Source organism: Rhinoderma darwinii (assembly GCF_050947455.1).
Source record: "Rhinoderma darwinii isolate aRhiDar2 chromosome 1 unlocalized genomic scaffold, aRhiDar2.hap1 SUPER_1_unloc_16, whole genome shotgun sequence".
Classification (NCBI taxonomy): domain Eukaryota; kingdom Metazoa; phylum Chordata; class Amphibia; order Anura; family Rhinodermatidae; genus Rhinoderma; species Rhinoderma darwinii.
Genome location: NW_027461652.1, coordinates 47444 through 65133, shown reverse-complemented (window position 1 = coordinate 65133; position 17690 = coordinate 47444). Strand labels below are relative to the sequence as shown.

The 17690-nt window shown below is 41.5% G+C and overlaps 1 protein-coding gene across 1 annotated transcript in view; it reads left to right on the top strand.

Annotated features, from left to right (window-relative positions):
* Positions 1 to 17690, top strand: part of LOC142670724 (uncharacterized) — a 43262-nt gene that overhangs the window by 14797 nt on the left and 10775 nt on the right. Inside the window, exon 7 of the mRNA XM_075847114.1 lies at positions 17097 to 17260. Coding sequence (XP_075703229.1) covers positions 17097 to 17260 — 164 coding nt within the window. The remainder of the gene's footprint in view (positions 1 to 17096; positions 17261 to 17690) is intronic.

Here is a 17690-nt window from a genome sequence, read left to right as displayed (position 1 = left end):
AAGTTAGTAGAAGATGGATGCGCATAAATGGAGTGGATGGCAGATGAATAGCATGACAGCAGTTAGAGGATCTGTCACCAGTTTATTAATTCCCTATCTCCTAACAGTGTAATGTTATCTATAGGACACTATCCAATCGTCATACAGCTTCTACCCCTTCCCGACCCAGCAACACAGTGTGATCATATAGTATACAGCTTCCATTCCCGACTGTATTTAAATGGCAATATCTCCGGTTGTGTCACAGCTAGAACTGCAATTCTGGTGTCATATGAAACATTAGAATCTCATCTTTCATATACCACTGTTATAGGTGGTCCACAGCCCGAGATGTGGCTGTTTTAAGTGATCCCCCTACCCTCCAGCTTCATTCTCTCATTCTGTGTGAAGCAGCTTCGTGCTGATAGGACAGCGTCAGAGGCTGTGAGGTAGCTTCACGAAAAGAGAATCGCTGCTGTTGATACCCACTTGTCTAATAAAGGCTCATTTACATATTTAGAAAAAAGCTCATAACTTTTAAAGTAATAAACGCACAATTTTCACTAGCATTGTCAGTGTGACAGCGCCTATTAGATTAGCTAGGAGATAGGGCATTACTAAACTAGTGAGAGAGCCTCTTTAACAGATGAATAGACAGTGGGAAAGAATTAACAGCACTAACTGACCCTATCTGAATACTATCCCACAGCAGGGAAAGACAACACCTTGGCAGCAGATCAAATGCACAGGAAAGGCAAACAAACCAGGGGAACTATTGATACCAAGATACACATAAAAGCCACTTTACAAAAACTAGATCTCTCGGAAGACCAACAGGTCTCACACTTCAAACAAACACCTATACATAGACAAAAAAAACATCACCAACTAGAATCTGTAAAGAATTTAGCACATGAGAGAAACAGTATAACCAGTACATGAGTAATCCAGGCCTGAAGTATATACTAGCCCCCAGAAAAGTACTCTGCCCTAATTAACCAGGCAAAGCTAAATGATGACCAAATCCAGACACAGATCAAGGGCATTGTCTAGCAACGCCCAAACATAGAGATAACAGAAATCATTGATTAGCAGCAGTCCTGCTGCTAATCGTAACATTACCAAGCCCTTCAAAGAGGGCTGATGATCCCTTAAAGGAACAGTGTCACCACAATTTTTTTTTTCATATCAGTTTAATGTTAGTGTTTTATTAAAAACGTTTTTATTTATTTGTGTGTTTGTGTGTTACTTTTTTCTATTTTTTTCACTTTTTCTTCCCTATGGGGGCTGCCATTTTTTTTTCCATTTCTGTATGTGTCGATTAACGACACATACAGACATGGAATACGGCAGCCACAGTCCCATAGGGACTGCGAACGGGGCCCGTCCCATCCACTTCTGTGTACGCCGTCTGTGTTTGAACTGCGCATGCGCCGCTCCCACACAGTCCAATTTGAAATGCGCGCCGTCCGGCGCCATTTTCCTGTGAACCGGAAGTCGCGGCCGGACAGTAAGATTACTACTTCCGGTCGCGGCTTCCGGACTTGTGCACTTGGACCAGCGGCAGCAGACGGAGCGGACGGGCCGGAGGGAGCCGCGGCGGCAGGAGCAGGTAAGAGATTTCTATGTATGTTCGTGTTTGTGTGTGTTTACTACTGTATGTAAACCTACTACACTGTGTGTTCGCTCAAAAAATGGCGACACACAGTGTAGGAGGTTAGACCGTTCAATCCCCTCGTTTATCCCGGCACTAGCCAGGATAAAGGAGGGGGGGATTCTCAGAGCTCACTAGAGCGAGTGCTTTTTTTCCAAATTTTGCAGCAAAAAAAAGCTAGAAGAAGGGAGGGGGGATTGTGTGACGATACTAGAGAGAGTGTGTCTACCCCAAATTTGCAGCATAAAGCAATGAGGTTGCTTTACCACATTGACCATGCTGCAATTTTGGGAACTGCTCCATCTAGTGCCCAGCACATGGAAATTTTATAAATTAGAATCTAATTTATAATATTTCCTGACTTGTGAAACATTTTAAAAATTAAGACCATGTGTAATCACTTAAATAATAATTGTTTAACTAAAAAAATCTATCAGAATGGATGTTTCTAGCTGTTCCCAGGACTTTTCCTCTGGGCCGTTACCCCGTAAATCAAGAAGGTAATGGAGTTGTCTGCCACGCCATTCAAAATCAAGGATCCTCTGGACCACAAACTCAGGCTGACAACGGACCAAAACAGGAGGAGTTCTACGGATCGCCCTTCTGAAAGTATACACAGGCCTAAAAAGAGAACAATGAAAAGTCCTGGGCATTCTCATGCTTTGTTGTAAATTCACCATTAAGGAAACTGGATTAATTTGTCTTAAAATCTTAAAATGACCAATAAATCTAGATTCAACTTGCCACATGGTTGTCTTAAACTGATGTTTTTGATGGACAACCACACTCTATTTCCCACTTTGAACTTATGTGGCCTGCGGTGGCGAGCAAACTTGCATTTAGCACGAAGGGCAGCTGAGCCCAAAGCCCCATGGACCTTACTCCAGTTTTACTTCAACATCTTAATCCTCAGTCTGAGCAATGGAATGTCAAAACCCGCACTGACGGTAAATGAAGATGCCTATGGGTGAAAACCATAGTTACAGAAAAATGGAGAGACATTAGTGGATGCATGACACATTGTTACAAACAAATTGCCCATGGCAAAAACTGGACCCAATCATCATGTAAATCTGAAACAACACCGGAGATAGTGCTCTAATGTCTGGTTCACTATCTGTCTGACCATTGGTTTGTGGATGATAGGTGGCGGAGGACCCAAATCAATACCTACATTTGCACAAAGGCCTTCCAAAATTGAGTCATAAACTGTGAACCCATGTCAGATACAATATTATCAGATACAATATTTTCAGGAATACTATGAAGTCTCACCACTAGTTGAACAAAGTGAGTAGCCAGCTTATCGGCAGAGGACAAGCCAGACAAGGGTATAAAATGGGCCATTTTACTGAACCGGTCTACAACAACCTATTTGGTATCTCTCCCCCCGGATCTGGTCACCTTGAAAATAAAGTCCATGGATATGTGTGTCCATGGTTTCCTGGGAGTTGGCAAAGGTTCTAACTGACCAAAAGGTAATGCTGTAGATGTCTTATTGCGAGCACAGATGTCACATTCCACAGCAAACCTTTCTACATTTCTCCGCATATCTGGCCACCAAACTGATCGAGACATGGTCTTACACATCTTAGTGATACCTGAAAGACCCGCCAACTTACTGCCATGAATCTCTAAAAGAACAGCAGGTCTAAGGTCACTAGGAAAAAAAAAAGCGTTGGGCGGGTTTCTCTGGAGGTTCCTGAGACTGAGCCTGCAAGAGTAAATCAGAAATATCCTTTGTTGGCCCTGTCACCATTTTATCAGGAGGAATGATGAAAGAAGGTACAGGTGTCTCCACATGTTGCTGTAGAAAACTGCGAGAAAGGGCGTCCGCCTTAAGGTTTTTAGAACGTGGAACTAGATCAATGGAGCAGTCATACTCTCTATGAGGGGGAAGAAGATCAGCAGTTTTGTCACAAAACATTCACAAATTCTCTATACTTAACAGGCAGACCCTGGTGACTGCGACTAGAATCGGGGGAAGTAAAACCTCTCCCTGAACAAAACTTTCCCACTGCACTAATTCTCCTGAAGTCTAATCAAACACTGGATTATGGAGGAACAACCAAGGATACCCCAAAATAATTGTATAGGAGGAGAGAGAACTAACAGAAGAGAAATAGTCTCACAGTGGATACTTCCTACTGAAAATTTCAGACCAGGAGTACGGCATCTTACCGATCCTCCAGACACATGAGTACCATCCAACGAACAAATGTCGATGGGTTTCTCCAGAGGTGCAGGGATAATCCACAACTTCTTGGCCAAATCAGAATCTAGAAAATCTGCTGCAACATCAGAATAAACAATGGCCTACATAGAAGAGTACATAGGAAGAGAGAATTACAACTCCCAATATGTCTATGCTGCTATTATGGGATATCAGAGGACATTACAGGGAGGAGTATATGAGGAGAGGACCACAACTCCCAGCATATCCAGGCTGTTACGATGAGATATCAGACGACATTACAGGGAGGAGATATGAAGAGAGAACTACAACTCCCAGGCTGTTATGGAATATTAGAGGACATTACAGAGAGATGATATAACGAGAGAACTACAACTCCCAGCATGTCCAGACTGTTATGTGATATCATTACAGGAAGGAGGTATAAGATGAGAGAACTAAAACTCCCAGCATGTCCAGGATATTATTATGGAATATCAGAGGACATTACAGGGAGGAGATATGATGAGAGAACTACAACTCCTAGCATGTCCAGACTCTTAGTTGGTGTTGCAGAAACATGGCTAGACTCTTCTCACGACTGGGCACAGGGTTTTACACTGTTTCGGAAAGACGCCAAATAGGAAAGGCAGTGGTGTATGTCTGTATGTGAGAAGTGATATCAAGGCGGTGGTGTATGTCTGTATGCGAGAAGTAATATGAAGTTGAGTGTGAAAGACAATAGTGGGTGAAGATTGTGAGGAGATTGAAACCTTGTGGGTGGAATTACAAAGGGAGGTAAACACTGAAAAAATTGCTTTTGGTGTAATCTATAGACCCCCCAATATAACTGAGGAGATAGGTCAGCTATATAAACAGATGGAGCGGTTGCACAGGCGGGTACTGTAGTGATAATGGGAGATTTTAATTACTAGGATATTAATTGGTATCATGGTTTGGCTTCAACTGCGATGGGGAGAAATTTCCTCAACCTATTGCAAGAAAATTTTATGGGCCAGTTTGTGGAAGACCCGACTAGAGGTGAAGCTCTGTTGTATCTGGTCATTTCTAATAATGCAGAGCTTGTTGGGAATGTCAATGTTCGTGAAAACCTCTGTAACAGTGACCACAATATAGTTACATTTTACCTATTATTTTAAGAAGGCCAATTTCCCCAGCATGAGGGCTACAATTCAGGACATAGACAGGAAACATCTAATGTCAAATAAAGGTACAAATGATCTATGGGAGATCTTAAAATCCACTTTGTATAATTTATAGTGCAAAATTTATTCCTATAGGTAACAAGTATAAACGACTAAAATTAAACCCCACGTGGCTTACACCTTTTGTAAAAAGGGCAATATATGACAAAAAAAAGGGCATTTGAATAATACAAATCTGAGGGTACATCTGTAGCCTTTGTAAAACATAAAGAGCTTAATAAAATCTGCAAAAACAGTAATAGAATCAGCAAAAAATGCAAAATGAAAGGCAGGTGGCCAATAATAGTAAAACAAATCCCCAAAAATTGTACAAGTATATAAATGCAAAGAAGCCAAGGTCTGAATATGTAGGACTCCTAAATAGTGGTAATGGGGAGTTGGTCACAGGGGATCAAGAGAAGGCAGAGTTACTAAATGGGTTCTTTGGCTCTGTATATACAACAGAAGAAAGAGCAGCTTCCGGTGCCAGTGCGGTTTATATATCAGTTGATTTACTGAATTCGCTGAATGCAGATATGGTCCAAGCTAAGTTAAATAAAATAAATGTATACAAGGCCCCGGGACCAGATGGGTTACACCCTAGAGTTCTTAAAGCGCTTAGTTCAGTTATTTCTCTCCCCCTCTTCATAATATTCAGAGATTGTCTAGTGACTGGTATAGTGCCAAGGGACTGGCGCAGGGCAAATGTGGTGCCTATTTTCAAAAAGGACTCTAGGTCTTCCCTGGGTAATTATAGACCAGTAAGTTTAACATTCATCGTGGGGAAAATGTTTGAGGGGCTATTGAGGGACTATATACAGGATTATGTGACAATAAATAGTAGTATAAGTGACAGCCAGTACGGTTTACTAAAGGACAGAAGTTGTCAGACCAACCTGATTTGTTTTTATGAAGAGGTGAGCAGAAGCCTAGACAGAGGGGCCGCTGTGGATTTAGTGTTTTTGGCCTTTGCAAAGGCATTTGACACTGTCCCCCATAGACGTCTAATGGGTAAATTAAGGCCTATAGGTTTAGAAAGTATAGTTTGTAATTGGATTGAGAATTGGCTCAAGGACCGTATCCAGAGAGTTGTGCTCAATGATTCCTACACTGAATGGTCCCCGGTTATAAGTGGTGTACCCCAGGGTTCAGTGCTGGGACCATTATTATTCAACTTCTTTATTAACCACTTCAGGACTGAGCCTGTTTTGGCCTTCAGGACTAAGCCGATTTTTCAAATCTGACGTGTCACTTTATGTGGTAATAACTCTGGAATGCTTTTACCTATGCAAGCGATTCTGAGATTGTTTTCTCGTGACATATTGTACTTTATGTTAGTGAAAAAATTTGGTCGATAAATTCAATATTTAATTGTGAAAACCATCAAAATTTAAATTTTTCGAAATTTAAATCTTTCTGCTTGGAAGACAAATAGTATTACCACACAAAATACTTACTAGTTTATATTTTCCATATGTCTACTTTATATTTGCATCGTTTTTTGGAACCTACTTTTATTTTTCTAGGACGTTACAAGGCTTAGAACTTTAGCAGCAATTTCTCATATTTTCAAGAAAATGTCAAAAGGCTATTTTTTCAGGGACCAGTTCAGTTCTGAAGTTAGTTTAGGGGCCTTATATATTAGAAAGTCTCCATAAATGAACCCATTTTGAAAACTGCACCCCTCAGAGTATTCAAAACGGCATTCAGAAAGTGTTTTAACCCTTTAGGCATTTCAGAGGATTTAAAGCAAACTACAGGTGAAATTTACAGATTTCATTTTTTTTTGCCAAAATTCATATGTAATCCATTTTTTTCAGTAACACAGAAGGTTTTTTCCCAAGAAATGCAACTGAATAGTTATTGCCCAGATACTGCACTTTTTAGAAATATCCCACATGTGGCCCTAGTGTGCTAACGGACTGAAGCAAAGGCCTCAGAAGCAAAGGAGCACCTAGAGGATTTTGGGGCCTCCTTTTTTTAGAATATATTTTAGGCACCATGTCAGATTTGAAGAGTTCTTGTGCTGTCGATACAGTAAAAACAGAGAAAAAGTGACCCCATTTTGGAAACTGCACCCCTCAATGAATCTTTCTAGTGGTATAGTTAGCATTTTGACCCCACAGTTGTTTTGCAAAATTTATTTGCATTCGTGTGTGAAGATGAAAACCTACATTTTTTCTGAAAAAACATAGAAATTTTAGATTTTAAAAAAGAATAAAGGACAAAAAGCAATTTGTAAAGCAATTTCTCCCGATTACGGCAATACCACATATGTGGTAATACACTGCTGTTTGGACCCACAGGCTCAGAATAGAAGGAGCGTCATTTGGATTTTGGAGCGCAGATTTTGCTAGAATAGTTTTTAGTGCCATTTCGCGTTTGCAATGCACTGTGGGGGACCAAAACAGTGTAAACACCCCAAAAGTGACCCCATTTTGAAAACTACGCCCCTCAAGGAATTTTTTTCTAGTGGTGTGATCACTTTTTTAACCCCATAGTTTTTTTGCAGAATCTTGTGGATATCTGGCGTGAAAAAGAACATATGACAAATGCTTCATTTATAGGACAAAATTTTCAGACACAGAGCATGCAAGTGAAGAAAAGCACCTAAACATTTATCGGGATATTTCTTCTGAGTTTAGAAATACCCCCAAATTGGCCCTAATTCTCTGTTGCTGGACATATGGTCAGGGACAGAAAATATTGGAACATCACAAGGATTTTGAGGCCTTATTTTACTTGGATGATTTTTGGGCACATGTCATGTTTGCATAGGCCTAAAAAATTGTGCAGATACTACACCATATTACAAATCCTAGATATTCATCTAGGGGTATAATGGGAATTTTTAGTTTTGTTATGGGGATGTTCACATTTTAAATGGTGAAATGGTTATGGTAAATGCGAGGGCCGGCAATTGTAAATGAAAGGGCCGAAAATTAAAAATGAAAGGGACAGATGAAAATAAAATTTAGAAATCCAGAGAGGTGTGGTATATCCGGAAGCACTCCTTCATACACAGTCCAGGGTGGGTGGGACAGGTGTTACACTGGTATGTCGTGTCTTTTCTTATGCCTCTTTTGGCACAGACACGACACCTCTTCTGGGGGTGGCTTTTTTTTGAGGTGGGCGGCAATTCACCAGGAAATTGCTGCCCTGGAACTATCCTGGGGACATCCGTACTTGCAGAGGCAGAACTTTCTCCTACCTCTGCCACATTCCCAAAGAGAAGGGATTTGATTACCTTCTCCTGGAACTCCAGGTATGTCCCCTCCTGACCAGTGCTCCTGTATATTACAAAGGAGTTGTACAATGCCATTTGGATAAAGTACACCGCAAGTTTTTTATACCAAATTTTTGATTTCCGCATGGCATTGTACGGCTTGAGCATCTGGTCAAAAAGGTCCACTCCCCCCATAAATTTGTTATATGCCTGGATGCAGACAGGCCGTGACGTGGTGGTGGGTGTTGCACCACGCACAGGGACAAGAGAGCAGGTGGCATCATGAATGGATGTTAGCATCAACACATCCTTCTTGTCCTTGAATTTCAAAAATAGGACCCCTTCGCCTTGGACCGCCCTGCTCTCCCCACGCTGCAGGGGTTGGCCGAGAAGGGTTTTTGGGAGCGGTCTCTGGTTTTTGCGGACCGTCCCACATGCCACCGGTTTTTGTTCCGCCAGGCATTTGAACAGGGGTACACTTGTGTACCAGTTGTCAATATACAAGTGGTACCCCTGATTAAACAGTGGGTGCAGGAGGTCCCAGACAATCCTCCCAGTTGTGGTCAGGATGGGTGGACAGTTTGGGGGTTCAATCTGACTGTCTCTTCCCTCGTATATTTTAAAAGTATGTGTGTAGCCCGACTCCGACTCGCACAACTTGTAGATCTTGATGTCATGCCTGGCACGTTTGTTGGGCAAATACTGCCTGAACTTCACCCTTCCCTTCAAATGCACCAGGGACTCGTCAATAGCAATTTCTCTTCCAGGGGTATATGACATGGAAACCTTTTGGGCCAAATGGGAAATAAGGGGTCTAATTTTATAGAGTCGATCGAAATTTGGGTGATCCTGGGGGGGGGGGCACTGGGAATTATCATTGAAGTGCAAAAACTTCTGTATTGCCTCAAAACGAGCCCTGTGCATTGTGGTGCGGTATAAGGGGCAGTGGTAAAGAATATCAGTGGACCAATAGGCCCTCACTGATGGCTTCTTTGTTAGGCTCATATTTAGGACCAATCCCCAGTACTGCAGCATTTCTGCTTTGTCGGTGGGATGCCACCTGTATGGCCTGGCATAAAAACTACCGGGGTTGGCAGTAATAAATTGTTGAGCACAAAGATTAGTTTGCTCAACAATTTTGTCCACAATGCTGTCCGAAAAAACTCAATTTCAGACACCGCTGCTGCCTGGACTTGGACCCCTGCAGCAGCAGTAAAGTCCGGTACTTGGGGGGTGTAGGAGGTTGGGGGCAACCAATTAGGTTCAGGTGCAGGTGTAACCTGAACACTAACCCTCCTGCGACTGCGAGGAGGTTCCTCAGTGTCACTTGTGGAAGAGGACAGCACAAAAGCGGACCCTACATCACTCGCAGTATCTCATACGCCTCCTATGCAGAAAATGTTTTGCGGGCCATTTTTTATTTTTGTGTATAGTAAAGGTTTATGTAATCTTGTATACTGTAGAAAGTGTATACAAAAAAATGTAGAATAGAACTTTTTTTTTTTTTACATAAAACGCTAAATACTAACACTAACGTACACTAATATATTTTTAAATTTTTTTTTTATTGTATGACACTATAACTGACTAACACTAAACTACACTTGCAAAAAGACAATGACTACCTGACAATCACACACTGACTGACGCTAACTGAAGGACGCTAACTGACTGAGACTAACTGACGCTGACGAACAGGCGGTCTGACGATGACTAATGGACGATCTGACACGAACAGGCGTTCTGACGCTGATAGGCGGTCTGTCATTGACTAAATTGACGCCAACACTGACGATGACTAACACTGACTAAATTGACGCTGACTAGATCTGACTAAACTAACACGGGCGATCTGACGCTAACGGGCGATCTGACGCTAACGGGCGATCAAAATACGGCGCGTAAAAAGACGCCCGCGAAAAAGAAGTGCATGTCACTTCTTGGGACGTTTTTGGAGCGGTTTTTCATTGACTCCATTGAAAAACTGCTCCAATAACGTCTGTAAAATACGCAGCGAAAAACGCGAGTTGCTACAAAAACGTCTGAAAATCAGGAGCTGTTTTCCCCTGAAAACAGCTCCGTATTTTCAGACGTTTTTGATCACTGCGTGTGAACATACCCTCAGAGAGATCGTAATATCGTACAAATTAAATGCTAATTAACATTTCCCATATGTCTACTTTAGATTGACATCATTTTTTGAACATCCTTAGGCTTAGAACTTTAGCAGAAATTTCTCACATTTTCAAGAAAATGTCAAAAGACTGTTTTTACAGGGATGAGTTCAGTTGTGTAGTGGTTTTGAGGTGCCCATACAATGCAAATCCCCATAAATCACCCCCATTTTAAAAACTGAACCCTCAAAGTATTTAGAACAGCATTTAGGAAGTTTATTAACCCTTTCGGCGTTTCACATAAATTGCCGCAAAGTAAGGATGAAATGTACAAATGTAATTTTTTTTTTACATTTTTAATCCTTTTTTCCTGTAACACAGAAGGTTTTACCAGAGAAACACAGCTTAATATTTATTGCCCACATTCTGCAGTTTTTAGAAATATCCCACATGTGGCCCTAGTGTCCCAATTCGCTGAAATACAGACCTCCGAAGCAAAGGAGCACCTAGAGGATTTTGGGGCCTTCTTTTTACTCAAATATATTTTTGCACCATATCCGTTGGAAGAGGTCTTGTGATACCAAAACAGTGAAAACACCCCAAAAATACACCATTTCGCAAACTACACCCCTCAAGGAATTTATCAAGGGGTATAGTGAACATTTAGACCCTACAGTGTTTTTACTGAATTTAGTGGACTGAAGCCGTGAAAATTAAAATATACATTATTTTGAATATATCGTAGAAATTTTTAATTTTTACAAGGCATAAAGGGGAAAAAAACTACCCAACATTTGAAAAGCAATTTTTCCCGATTACGGAAATACCCCATATGTGGTGATAAACTGCTGTTTGGACACACGGCAGCGATTAGAAAGGAAGGAGCACCATTTGGCTTTTTGAGCTCAAGCTTTGCTGCAATGATTTTTTGGGTGCCATGTCACATTAGCAAAGTTCCTGAGGGATGAAATCAGTGGAAACCCCCCAAAAGTGACCCTATTTGGGAAACTACACCCTTCAAGGAATTTATCGAGGTGTATAGTGAGCATTTTGACCCCACAGGTTTTCTGCTGACTTTAGTGGAATTAGGCTGGGAAAATGAAAATCAAATTTTTTTTCTAATAAAAAGTTGAAATTTTCAATTTTTACACGGCATAAAGGAGAAAAAGCAGCCCAACATTTGAAAACCAATTTCTCTCGATTACGGCAATACCCCATAAGTGGTCATAAACTCTGGCAGGCAGGGGTCAAAAAGGGAACACACGGCAGGGGTCAAAAGGGAAGGATCACCATTTGGAGCTCAAATGGTTTTCGGGTGACCTGTCACGTTTGCAAAGTGCCTGCAGGACTAAAATAGTAGGAAATCCCCAAAAGTGACCCCTTTTGGGAAACTACACCCCTTAAGGAATCTTTCTAGGGGTATAGTAAGCATTGGTCTTTTGCAGAATTTATTGGAATTAGGCCGTAAAAATTAATATCAGCATTTTTTTCACTAAAAAGTAGATTATTTTTATTTACTCAGGGATAAAAGGAGAAAAAGCACCCCAACATTTGTAAAGCAATTTCTCCAGAGTACGTAATTACCCCACATGTGGTCATAAACTGCTGCTTGGACAAACGACAGGGCTCCGAAAGGCAGTAGCGCTATTTGGCATGCAGATTTTGCTGGATTGGTTTCTGGGCGCCATGTTGCATTTGCAAAACTCTAAGGTACCAGAGTACAGTAGAAGCCCCCAAGAAGTGACCCCATTTTGGAAACTACACCACTCAAGGCATTTAACATTTGCCTGGACATTTTACAGAGCTCAGAAGTGAAGAGCAACATGCGCATTTGAGGTCTATTTTGGTGATTTTCACAGCATTGGACCACAATTGCAGGTCTCCGAGGTCAAATAGTAAAACAAACCCCCAAGTAGTGACCCCCATTTTGGAATCGACACCCCTTGAGGCATTTTAAGGGGTGTAGTGAGCATTTTGCCCCCACAGGTGTTCTTCCATTAATAATTAATGCGTAGCGGATGGTGCAAAGTGAAAATTTACATTTTCCGCCGATATGCCATTTTAGTGCACAATATGTGGACGTAAACTGCTGTTTGTGCACTCTGTAGGGTTCAGAAGAGAGGGAGCGCCATTTGGCTTTTGGAGCGCAGATTTTGCTTGGTAGTTCTGTTTAGGGGTTTTGCTGGTATTTTAGTATATAATGTGGGGGCATATGTAATCTGCTGAGAACATCAGGGTATAATAAGGGGGTATAATAATTTGGTAAATAAATAATATTTCAGAGATATGTGGCCAGTTTCGCACTGATAAATGGTGCCCGATCTTATTCGCTTTGGACACTCTTCACATTTTGTGTCGCCATATTCGGAAAGCCAGAACTTTTTTATTTTTCAGTCAAAAAAGCTGTGTAAGGGCTTGTTTATTGCGGGACGGGTTGTAGTTTTTATTGCTACTGTTTTGGGGGTATATGGGACATTATGATCATGGCATTGTTGTTTTATTGTTTTTATTTTGCGGTGTTCACCGTGCGGGAAAAATAACATTAAAGGACTTGAGGGCCTGCACCTCTGATCTTTACTCTAATGCATTGCACTACCCACGTAGTGCAATGCATTAGATCTGTCAGTCATTCTCTGACAGCAAGCCTATTAGGTCCCGTCTGTGGGCGGGGCCTAATGGGCTATTGTACGTGGCAGACCAGGACGCCATTATTAGGCCTCCGGTTGCCATAGCAAGGATCGGCTTTGTCACGATCACGTCGTGTTGATGCCGATCTCTACAAACCACTAAGATGCCGCGATCGCTTTTGATCGTGGCATATAAGTGGTTAATGGCAGAGATCGGAGCTAGCTCCGTTCCCTGCCGTTACAGCATGTTGTCAGCTGTAACATACAGCTGACACCAGCGGCTGATGTCGCAGGCTCAGCTTCTGAGCCTGCACGATTTTGTTACTGCGGCCGGAAGACTTTTAGGCCCCGCCTCTGGGTGGGACCTAGCATGCGTCTGTTCTAGGCAGATAGGAGGCCATTGCTAGGCTTCCGGTCTGCCGGAGCAGTCATCAGAAACCCTGCAATTTCATTGCAGAGTTCCGATCTGCTTGTAAACACCATAGATGCAGCGCTCGGTTTTGAGGGCTGCATCTAAGGGGTTAATCGGCGGATCGGAGGCTAGCTCTGGTCCTGGCCTTGAAGCAGTGGTATCGTTAAGCTGTCACTGCTTTAAAACTGTGTCTGCAGACACAGTACCCTGTTAACGTGATGAAGTAATAGTACGTCAGTTCGCGTTAACCCCACCGCCCGTGAGTAATAGGGCGTTAAGGGGTTACAAAAAAAAAGTTACACATATTTGGTTTTGCCACATCCGTAATGACCCCAACTATAAAGTTATTACATTATTTAGCCCGCTCGGCGAACGCCGTAAAAAATAAAATAACAATCAATGCAAAAATTGCTGTTTTCTGTGAAACCTGCCTTAAAAAATATCTGATAAAAAGTGATCAAAAAGTTGCGTGTACTCCAAAATGGTACCTATAAAAAATACAAGTTGTCCCGCAAAAAAAAGCCCTCATACAACTGCATCAACACAAAAATATAAAAAGTTATGGCTCTTTAAATATGGAGACACAAAAACAAGTCATTTTGAAAAAAAAAAGGGTTTTTACTGTGTAAAAGTAGTAAAACACAAGAAAACGATACATTTGGTGCGCTTGATAAAGACCCATTCATGAGTTGAAATGTTGCAAGTGTTTTTATGATTGGTGAATAAATCAAATACACTTCTTTAGATTAACTTGAGTGCTGCAGTTCCTTTCTTCGATTGTATATAAATTTGGTATCGTTGCAATCGTAACAACCCGCTGAATAAAGTTATTGTGTTATTTATACAATACGGTGAACGGTATAAATTTAGGACACAAAAAAGAGTGGCGAAATTGCTGTTGATTTTTCGTCCCCCCTTAAAAAATATTAATAAACGTTAATAAATTATATGTAACCCAAAATGGTGCTATTAAAAAATGCAACTTGTCCCGCAAAAAACAAGATCTTACACAGCTATGTCGACGCAAAAATAAAAAAGTTATAGCTCATTGAATGAGACGGTTTAAAAATGTAAAAACTAGCTTGGTAATGAAGGCAAAAAATAGGCTGGTCACTAAGGGGTTAATTACTCCTAAAAATAATAAAATCGAGATTAAAATCGAAAATCGTCTATAGGGTTGAAAATAATCTAGTTTTTTTTCGGTAAAATCGCCCATTCTGTAAACCTTCCCCATACTTCTCTCCCGCACCATGACATTCAGTGTTGTCATGGGGATGGCCGTGTTTGGACATGACTGATGGATTACTGGCGACTTTCTTGGTACGGTCTAGAAGAGGTTTATGTATTCGCACCATTAATGTTGTGCAACCGACATATTGAACCTGACATTGGTATAGAGCGGATGAGATAAATGACGTGATGTGTTATAATCTATATCTGTCTTACTAGTGACCCCGTTATCTGTACAAGACGAAGAACTATTTGTAGCTTTGTCATTATTCCAGGATCGGCTTTTTATGACCACGGTGGAAATAACCTTCAGTGGTGAGACAAGTCTGACTCCGTATTTCACCCTCACATAAACTCGGGGGAGACGTTGTCCTCGTGTTGGGGTCTCTCTGCAATAACTCTTACACCATCCCGAATAATGTCATCCAGTCCTGACCGCAAATGGGAAGACACTTTACAATAATGTTTCTAAACTCCTTAAACTTCACGCTGAAAGAAGTCGTAAAACATCGTAATTCATAAGTCCGGTCATTATTTTTGGGGTGAAAACAATTATTTATAGTTTAAAAAAAAATCCATAATAAAACATTTTGTAAGTGAAGTTATTTTTTCCTCTCTACACAATTGAAATTGACAACTCATCATTAGTCCACAACCTCGAGGCGAGGATGAACTTACAGAGGAGCCCCCCCCCCCCAAACACTTAGATGCCTCAGTCACTATTGACCGCAGAATCGAAGGGGTGAAACGGTTATAATCGTAGTTCTCTCAGATCTCCAACCTTTGCAGCAGGTGTCCGGACTTCCCTATAGCCTGTGAACAACTCCTGAGCGGTAAATGTTCTGTGCAGGAAGGGGTTAAATTAGTAAAATACAAGTTTATACAGAATCTTATCCCACAAAACAATGAATCACTCTGCTCCGCTCCACCTGCGCTATAACATGATGATAAGAAATCACACTGCATGTTTCCTTTATATATAATGTGACCTCAGCTGCTGCAGAACCTCACAGTTTATATCAAACGCTGACTGCATAGTGTGCACCACGTCTTGTGAGATGTCAGCAAAGTCTCCCCAGTATCCGCCATGTGTCAGGAGTCAGGTCTTCATCGCCTGGGGGGGGGGGGGGGGGGATGTCTTCATTTTACTCTTCTCACCTGAGAGATATGTTGCAAGTGTCTGATATATGGGGTCCCATCTCTATGTGGAGAACTGGGGTCCCCCGACCCGCCTGGTTAGGTGATGACTACATCCAGTTGAGGAATGAATGGAGAGGTGACCACACATGTTCACGACTCTTCATTGACTTGTATAGGAGTTCCAGAAACAGCCGAGCACGGCCAGAGGTGGAGCCGCATCTATCCGACGTTTCTGGCATATCCTGGGGAGAAATGTTCGTGTTGGGAATACCCTTTTAACCCTTTCCCGCCGCAGTAATTTTTCGGATTCAAAATTGCCGTATAATGTAGTGGGAAACTGGAAAAAAACTATTTGTGTGATGGAATAGGAAAAAAATAGCGATTCCTTAATCTTTTGGGGAGTTTAGTCGTTACGTGTTCAGCGTGTGGTAAAAACGGCATGTTAACTTTCTTCTGCGCGTCAATACGATTACAGCGATACCAAATTTATTTAGGTTTTTATTATGTTTTGCTACTTTTACAAGAAAAAAAAATTGATTGTTAAAAATAAAATTCGAGTTTTGTCACCATATTCTGAGAGCCATAAGTTTTTTCTTTTTCTGTTGACTGAGCGATATGAGGGCTTTTTTTTTTTTTTTGCTGGGCGAGCTATATTTTTTTTTTCTGTTTTTTGCTGTTGATAAAGTGACCAAAAAATAGCAATTCTGATGGTTTACATTTTTTACAGCGTTCACGGTGCGGACTAAATAATGACATATTGTAATAGTCCAGGCTTTTACGGACGCGTTGATACCAGTTATGTTAATTTGTTTTATTTTTTTGTTACATTGTGCTTGAGGGAAAATGGGAAAAGGGGCTTTTTTTTTTACTTTTTTATTTATTTTACTGTTTTTCACATTTTTTTTTTACTCGTCCCCCTAGGAGACTTTAACCAGTGATCGTTGGATCTCTTGCACGATATGATAGCGGACCTGGGGACCTTCATCAAGCCCTCAGGCTGCCATTCTATCCAACGGTGCCCCCTGATCGCGTCGCGTGGGGGGCCATTGGAACGTAACGGGGCCACCCCCTGTTTCTAGTAATTTAAATGCCGCGTTCGCTTTTGAAATCCCTCTCGTTACCCTGAAGTGTTAGCTGCAACACACAACCGACACATTCGCTCGTTTTCCCCCATCCAACGTGCGCCGTATATATACGGCGAATGTAGGGAAGGGGTTAATCCATGTGGTGACGGCTCTGAGAAAATATTTCTCCCAATGATCAATAAGTGAGGTTCTGTATGTCACACATGATGTTGTCCCCTGTATGATTTCCATCTTCTCCTTTCTTCATAAAGACGTCTGCAGTACTAGATCCTCCAGATCCTCCAGTTTTCTCATCTTCTCCTCCACAACGTTCCTTCTCCTGAATGACCCACCAAGGATGGACAAGGACAGGAATGAGATGAGCAGAAGAATATTAAACTTCACCTTGGAGATCATCTACCTGCTGAGCGGAGAGGTAAACTTTTCTATATTATAGAACAAGTCCCACATAGGGAAGGGACAATACATAATAGGAAGAATCCAGTGTCCTGTATAACAGCGTCCAGACCTTCCAAGTGACGTCAAGAAGCTGAAGATCAGCCACCAATATGGTCAGTTATGTGTCATGTCACCAATGCAGCAATAGTAATGTTGTAGAGTAATGAGAATGACCAGGAACCAGGAGGATCAGGATGACTATATAGAAACATAGGAGATGACGGCAGGAGGAGAGCACATGGTGCAGCTTGATGCCCTCAATATTATTTCCTTTTTAGTTTTGGCCTCGTTCTATTTTCTCAATGTCTTTTTGTTGGTGAGGTCTCCAGTATTACAGATGTGGGGTCACTAGAGCTCTATACAGCGGGGTCACAATCTCCCTCTTTCTACTGAGGGGGGAATACTGT